The 8218-nt window shown below is 31.8% G+C and overlaps 2 protein-coding genes across 2 annotated transcripts in view; both read left to right on the forward strand.

Moving 5' to 3' along the window:
* The first annotated feature begins 2717 nt into the window (after positions 1-2717).
* On the forward strand, positions 2718-6051 carry LOC119838895 (mediator of RNA polymerase II transcription subunit 4). Its single transcript, XM_038365042.1, has 5 exons — positions 2718-2932; positions 3106-3286; positions 3374-3525; positions 4204-4382; positions 5048-6051. The coding sequence occupies exons 1-5, from the start codon at positions 2865-2867 to the stop codon at positions 5221-5223; spliced, it is 756 nt and encodes a 251-aa protein (XP_038220970.1). The 5' UTR covers positions 2718-2864; the 3' UTR covers positions 5224-6051.
* A 398-nt stretch (positions 6052-6449) lies between these two features.
* LOC119838465 (putative inner dynein arm light chain, axonemal) overlaps positions 6450-8218 on the forward strand; it is a 3156-nt gene continuing 1387 nt past the window's right edge. Inside the window, exons 1-5 of the mRNA XM_038364415.1 lie at positions 6450-6536; positions 6915-7046; positions 7139-7288; positions 7376-7504; positions 7669-7866. Coding sequence (XP_038220343.1) covers positions 6450-6536; positions 6915-7046; positions 7139-7288; positions 7376-7504; positions 7669-7866 — 696 coding nt within the window. The remainder of the gene's footprint in view (positions 6537-6914; positions 7047-7138; positions 7289-7375; positions 7505-7668; positions 7867-8218) is intronic.

The following is an 8218-nucleotide window of genomic DNA, read 5'->3' on the forward strand; positions in this document are numbered from 1 at the left end:
AGTATACAAAGTGCAGGCTATGAAACGATGACGCTTCGTATATAACACGTATATAAATGGAAAGGACATGTCAATGATCTAGGTTTAGGTAACGCTTACTCATTAACATTTTGCATTACACAACTATAGCATTATTATTACCTACCTGCGAACGAAAAGTAGAAGAGAGAATGTACATTTCAACGCAGTGCACACTTACGTCACAGATATTTTTAATGTGCTTGCTTGTACGTAAGTTTAGTAGAAATACCAAATACTGCTTAGAAATTCTTAGAACAATCTACAGTAACAACTTTCGTTTTACAATGTTTTTCTAATAGAAATAAAAAAAAATCGGCTCGAATAGTTAATTTTACTAAATAGCTTGTCTACAATTTCACATCCTTGAATATTAAATAAATTAGATTCGATGATGTCAAATTAAATAATATAAAAAATTTAAAGAAAATGGTATATAGGAAAATAATAACTTCAGAACTTGGCTCTAGTTGCAATTAAGGCAGAATGTACCCTTATTATTATACTACTTTTTGACAGAATGTCTTTGAGGAAACTTCTTTTACTACAAGGAATCTTGACAGTCAATATTTTAGTTGAATTAAATAAGCATCGGATTCCAATGATTCGTTTATGTGCAACGATTGCACAAACCATTATATCACTCCTATAATACCACGGAAGTTTTAGTATTTAATAGTTATTTGCGTCTTACACATACAAACGGATATTATTTTGTAAAAAAGGACACTAAATAAACTCTTATTGTGTTCTTATTTTTAACCACATACATTCCTCAAGCGTTCGTACAATTTTTTTATACTCCTTTGATATAAAAAAGCAAATTATCAACAGATAAGCTTTTAGAACTCTCCAAAGGACATACTTTTTTGTTATTTTTTTTTATTTAAATTCGATCACTTGTTAATCTGTTATGTAATAAACCAACAACGCCATGCCTAAAATATTACAGAATCTATATGTATTCAAAAATACCCAGAATCTTACTAATGCAACTACAAATTGTCAAATATGTATTTCAAGTAATGCAAATAATAATATATTGTTTCACCTCTTTTTTTTTCAGAATGAAGACAATAAATAATTCAAAAATATTACTTTGGCTATGAAATAAATATGGCCATGAGATAATATTATGTGTAGTACAAAAACTGCAATATCACCTCTTATCTTAGTGATCCTAATCGGGATAATGAGATACTCATGAAATATTTGTATTATCACCGAATCATAAGCGGGAAAAGTTTAAATTGCTATATCTATCCGTCAAATTTTTTTAATTTTTGAAGTGGGTCAAAATCGAGTCTTAAGGAGTACGTTATATACAAAAATACAGATGAAGCTAGCAATAACGTGTTAAAAAAACAAATTAAGTATTCAAAAAGTTTTTATACGCCTGTTGTATTATGTCAAAATTATAACAATTAATATAAAAACATAGGTAGTGATAACAAATTTTTAAAATAACACACTTTTACTTTAATTTACTCATAATACCTATCTCCAAGTATGAAAATAAGTATCATAAAATGTATTTAAAACTGGAGTAATTTATTCAAAGTATCTACTTACCTACGCAATAATTTAAAGTGAAGAGGACTATGCAATTTGTTCGTTTTTGGCGATAAGGATTTGTTAAATATATAAACTAAATAAAGTAAAACATCTATTTCCAATAGCACTTTCCTAGTGAAGAACAAGAATAGGTAGTTGCAGTATTCAAAAAATAATATTATAAAACGGGTTTGGCGGCTTTAGTACTTTATTGAATGCAACTCATGGAATAGATGAAGCAAAGGTGACATTGCAGCTTATTTTTGGATGTCTTCAATCCTTATTCAACTAGCCAAAATTAGAAAGTCCAGTATCGAATATTCATAATATTGTAAAGTCTAGCCTATTCCTTTTGTGGGGTATGGGACAGATACAATTCACATAGGCTAAGTATTTCTATAATTAGTAATTTCTTTATGAGGAAATTAATAGGGAATCAACCTCCAGTCTACTAGACCGACTCCTCTGTTCTACGCTAATTCGTTTACCAATGTACCAAGGAGGTTAGGTGCTTCATAGTAGGAAGCATGCTACTGTAAACAAAATTATATTTTTAATTTGAAATTCTTAGTTCAAATATTGGTTCCGGGACCGACACTTATTCCAATGAGAACCAAATACCTTCGTTAAACGTTTTAACAGAAAAAGGAAAAATCACTTTCTCTTAAATAGACAAGCTCGTTAGATGATTTTCGGTATGGCAATGTAGCTTGGAAGCTGTAATGCCATACGGAAAATACACTACCACAATAAGGTGTTTAACTTATTTTTAATACTAGTAAAGATAAGAACACTCAATTAATTCAAATAAAACTTCAGTACCTTCAGTTCATAGTCATAAATATAAATACTTTAAATAATCCTCGATTCTCAGAATAGAACCCTTTAAAAATAGTATAAATCGAAAGAACATGTCTAACCAAAATAATCATATCATTTTAATAAAATCGTCAAATATTTAAACTGTGATAATATAGACTATAATTTTAAATTAGGTACCTACATTACTTAAATTAGGTACCTAACACAATTTTGGATAGAATGGAACGCATGGAACGGAAAAAATGGCAACATTAATTTAGGATGATGACCGTACGTGTCAGATTATTTTATAGCGTCAAATCATATACTGTCAATGTCAAATCAACCAAAAACGAATACACTGTACTTCATACTTGATGTTTATTTTTTAAATTTCTTGTAAAATGTTAAATGACTGTATATAGAAATAAGAACTCATACAGCAAAAACTAAAAAGAGAACTTTTACACTGCCATTAACTTAGGTACATTATGGCATCGCATTTAAGCACCCGAGACAGGTTGCTGTCGCTGATTGATGATATAGAATTAATAGCTAAGTAAGTTATGTTGAATTATTAAGAGGATAAGTAAGGGTTGTGGTTGTTACCATAATAATCATATATTAAGACCCTTCGTTTTCGTTTCTTCACCTTAAAATCGGCAAAAAATAAGTTACAGTTCTCAATAATGTTGCATGTTGAACTGAATAAAATATTCGCTTTTATTTCAGAGAAATGATAGAAGTAGCAATAGCTCCAAAATCTCAGAAACTTTCAGCAGCTGATCATGCACAATTAACTGATCTTCTGCTGTCTAAAGATTCAGAGTTAAAGAAAACATTAGAATTAGCTGATGAACAAGCAAAAATTCAACAGAAAATGAATGAATTGAAAGCTGAAGTGGATAATAAGGTGAGATTTTTTTTTTTATTTTCATTCACTTATTCATTTATTTGACATATTTTCCCTAACATTGATATAACCTTGATACATATTCAGGATCAAGATATATATCATCTTCAAAGGCAACTGAAAGATGCAGAACAAATATTAGCTACATCGTTATATCAAGCCAGACAGAAGTTAGCATCAATTGTCAAATCAAGAAAGAGGCCTGTTCCATCAGAAGAATTGATTAAGTTTGCTCATAGGTAAGACTTTCTTAGGGAACAGTTTTTAAATACAGTGGATTTGCATTAATCCTATAGAGTCACCTGACACCCCTTAAATCCTATATGTCTACTAACTTATATGTTTTAACAGTTTGAAGATATTATTTTAATTATTGGACTAAATGTTGGACTTAATTTTACCATTATAGATGTTCTCCTTGTCTTATTTAATTTAAATTTCATCAACATATCACAGAATGATTTATAATAACAGTAGAACAAACTTCATTATTATTAGATCTGTAAGATATTGAATTGCAGAGCATATAATATATAAAAAAATCCACATTATAGGGGGATCTACAGGCAGTAGTCTGTAAATTAACAAATTCCATAGTGACGCTGCTCCACAAAAAGTTTCTCAAACTACCGCTTCTCCACTGTATGATTTTTGGCCCAATGAAAAATGCTTTCATTCATGCATTTCTTTTTATATAATATCACTATTATTAATATGGCTAATTTTTGTTTCATTAGACATAAAATTGTACAGACATGTATAAGTAAATTTGTTTTTGGTGAATGAATACAATTTTAAAATAGTAAGATATTTTTGTGAAAATCAATATTCAAGTGTTCGAGTAGGATTTTGTTAGGTTTTACAAATAAAACAAATCAAGTAATACTTACCGATTGTAAAACTACTCATAATTACAGAATAAGTGCATCAAATGCAGTAAGTGCACCACTGTCTTGGCAACCAGGAGACCCACGCAGGCCGTACCCAACAGATCTTGAGATGCGTTTAGGAATGCTTGGACGATTATGTGATTTACCACTCAACGGACATGCACCGTCCACTCTTAACGATCTTCATAGAATCACTACAGGAGGAGGTAAGGACCTAATTACTAATTATGAACAAAGTAGTATATGTGCTTAGCATAATTATCAGTTTGTTTATTTGTGACAGCATTAAGTGTCGTACTAATTAAGGATATCTGTTTTGTTTCGATTTTATTGTTGTGTATGACATGATGATGTTATTTTAGTGTTTGAAGAATAAGAAACCAAAATTATTTCTTTATAAGTACCAAATTTGTAGTTTTATGTACGAACTGTAAAATGTCACACATGCGCCATGCGCCTAGACACGCATGCTTCAGCACGAATTGGGCCAGCTTGCACCGGACGAAGTACCAAACCCCTACAAAAAAATCGGCGTGAAATAATAGCCTGCTATTGTGTTTCGTATGGTGAATGGGGGAGCCGGAGGCCTAGGCCCTTTCATGTTCCTAACTCTTCCCAGTCCATTCCTTCTTTCCAGTCATCAATCCTTTCCTTCTCCCTTACCCCTTAAAAGCGGGTAGCGCATATGACGTAAAAGAAATATTTTTCTAAAAATTTTGTTCGATAAATCTATTTTCATTTTAACTATTGTTTACCACTACCTATATGATACAAGTTACAAAGCTTTCTTAGATTACCTAATCGTATAGTGGTAGATAAGTATTATTAGGCACTGTTTTTTTTACATATTATTTGCAATTTATTTTTCCAGTACCAGCGTCAGCAACGAACCAATTCACATGGCATCCCTCGGGAGAATTGCATATGTCAGTGGGAGGGGGGAATTCTGTAGCTATAGATGGACGTGGGAAAGATGCTCCAGCCCAAGAGGATGTTGAAGTTATGTCCACTGATTCTAGCTCCAGTTCGAGCAGCGATTCTCAATAGTTAATAGTGATAAAGTGTAGTAGACTGAATGGATATGAATGAATGAATGAGCGAAATAATATTTAGTGTTTTGAGAAATTACTGGAAGGTGTAATCAGGCGAGGTATATAAAAAAAAAATTGAAAAATTGGTGTAGACAGAGATTTTAGTTTACTTTTTAGTTTTACAGTCTCATAAGATGCAGAGGGGAATAAGAACTACAATTCCCTAGGTGTTTTCTATTCTTTGAAAATCTCTTGCATCCATATTTTGGCATATATGCATAAGTCGGTTTAAAAAGCTTTTATATTGATGGAGCAAAAAATAAATATGTCCAGTTTTTACTAAAGTTTGAATGTACAACTTATATAGCTAAGATTTTCTGTATGTTGTATTGATATTGCATTTGAATAAATACATCAGAAGTGAACTAAAAGTAATCATAAATTGAAATTGTTCAATGCTAGATATATTTGTGTATAAAGAAACATATTCTGCAGTGTGTGTGCTTTTTTTAATGGTGTGTTTTACAAGCTCGAATGCACAACAAGAATATTTTAAAAATATCTCAAAATATATAACGTTTTATAAGAGAATGTTGTTTTGTTAAGTACTTATATTAAGTTTGTTAAGTACTGGTTCAATAAACATCGTCAGATATTCATTGTCTATTAACGCTTGCAATCGGAAATATTCGAACACATGATTGTAAATTGTTTGCATAGGTCGCACCCGTAGATAAGTTATGAGTATGCGTGTAGTTGAATGTTTGTTAAGAGCAGTTTGTGTATATTGATGATACACATGTAGATAGACTTAATTATGAGAAATTAAACATTTTTACATAACTGTTTTTATTTTATTTTTTTTTTTCACTTAAAAGATTATAAAATGCTCCTCTGAATATAATAAGGTATATAACACACCGGAGTGTATGTCTCAAGATAATAGATACCCCAAACAAAGTATTTTGCTGGAAATATATAAAAAAAAAAACAGAACATGCTAATCAGCGTTCGATGCCAATATCGAATCAGATAATCTGTTGATTTATTTTAAATCCGCATACCTATATGATGGCATACAGTTTTTTAACCACAAACTGGGTGTACATATCAGGCGATTAAAAAAAAACTAGTGCGGCCTCAACCAGGAGGTATGAAGCTATGGTTGCTATAGTTACCATAATTATTTATAAACAACTCAAAAACTAAACAAAGTACATTAAAATATTATAATTACCAAAAATGGGTGAAAGGGCACCAGTTTCTACAGAGGATACTCTAGTCCGTTATGATAATCCAGTTTTAGTCACCAAACAACCGGAAAAAGCGGTAAGTAACTTACATTTTTGCATCAATTTATGATAATGATATACTAGGCGTCTATCTTTAGATTGTTTTTATATCACCTCTGAAAAGCTGAATTTTTATACTAAAATGAACTGGTTGGGATTTTGTCGAACAGCGAGCGAGGAAGCCACGGGCGAAAAGCTATTAAAATTAAACAATAAAATATCAGTTGCGACATTTTATACCATTAAATATACATATTGGTTATTATTTATTGTATATTGGTTTAATATACTCAGCTGCTCTAACGTTCTCATTGCTCTCTCTAATTCAGAAAAAGGAAAATATATTATCCATCTGTATATTTTAATTACCATAAGCAAATGTTCTGTTAATAATTCATATATACCTACCTTACAGCAACCACCAGCCATTAGTACAGCAGCACAGCCATGTATCCCAACCGAAGCAAAACGCGAAACGGAGGAAATTTTAAATGCTATCTTACCTCCTAAAGAATGGGAAGAAGATGGTCAAATATGGACCCAAAAGGTATTGCCATACAAAATTCTGATTATACACACTTTAGCTTATTACAAAAATTATTTTATAACTACTCGTATATTTATATTTTACATATTTAGATATCATCGACTCCCGCCACAAGACTCGATGTAATAAATCTACAAGAAATGTTAGACACTCGTTTACAACAGAGACAGGCCCGTGAAACCGGCATTTGTCCTGTTCGTAGACAACTCTATACACAGTGCTTCGACGAGTTGATACGACAAGTAAGTTTATTTGATTGTATGTTATTGTTGACAAATTGTTATGAAGCTTTTACTTTATATCTAAACGGAAAACCTTCTTGCTTGTAGGTAACAATAAATTGCGGTGAGAGGGGATTATTACTGTTGCGTGTACGTGATGAAGCTAGAACTACTATGGAGGCTTATCAAACACTATACTGTAGTTCCATCGCATTCGGAATGCGAAAAGCTTTACAGGTTTAAGAATTTAAATTTCCTTAAACACGGTAATTAGTAAATCACCGAGAACAAATAGTTTTAAGCGTTTCATTCCAAAAGGGTCAAAAGGGTTGCTAACACAACATCTAAATAATCTTATCTACAGTTGTGGGGAAAACTAATCCATCTACCATTGGTTGTAGTCAGAACAAGGTAAATCAGACTTAATGGATCAAGTAGCCAAGCTCGAGGCTGAGCGGTCTGCTCTTGAGAAGCAATGCACTGAATTGAAACAGAAAACGGAACAATTAGAGAGACGAGCGGCCGAGCTACGCGCTGCCGAAGAAAAGCGTCACCAAGAAGAACTACTCGCACTAAAGAAGACAAATGCGCAATTGAAGGTACGTTTCGAGTGTATGCTTATATACAACCTACATTTCAAAAATCAAAGAGTTAACTGTCGCAGATTCGTTTTCTTGCTATATAATCATAAACACTACCCTTTATAAAGTTATTTGATAATATAACTTCGTTGTGTATATCTCGGTTCAGGCTACTACTCTCTCACTTATTCCGAGAGCTAGAAGTAACTATTCAGTTTGATTTCACGTCTGTCGGACGTCGTAAGGAACTCGTACTTTATCTCAAAGAATATTGTTTTATTTAGCTAATGTTAATATATTAGAAATTTTGAAAGAATAGAAAAAATTTGATCACGAGGCAGGATTCGAACCTGCGTATCTTGCCTAACCG

This window comes from Zerene cesonia, chromosome 3, assembly GCF_012273895.1.
Source record: "Zerene cesonia ecotype Mississippi chromosome 3, Zerene_cesonia_1.1, whole genome shotgun sequence".
NCBI classification, from domain to species: Eukaryota; Metazoa; Arthropoda; class Insecta; order Lepidoptera; family Pieridae; genus Zerene; species Zerene cesonia.

Bases quoted from the DNA above. Each gene is read 5' to 3' on its own strand.
- LOC119838895 (XM_038365042.1), top strand. From the start codon at position 2,865: ATGGCATCGCATTTAAGCACCCGAGACAGGTTGCTGTCGCTGATTGAT. The intron at 2,933-3,105 runs GTAAGTTATGTT...CTTTTATTTCAG, and splicing joins GATATAGAATTAATAGCTAA to AGAAATGATAGAAGTAGCAA. The intron at 3,287-3,373 runs GTGAGATTTTTT...ATACATATTCAG, and splicing joins AAGCTGAAGTGGATAATAAG to GATCAAGATATATATCATCT.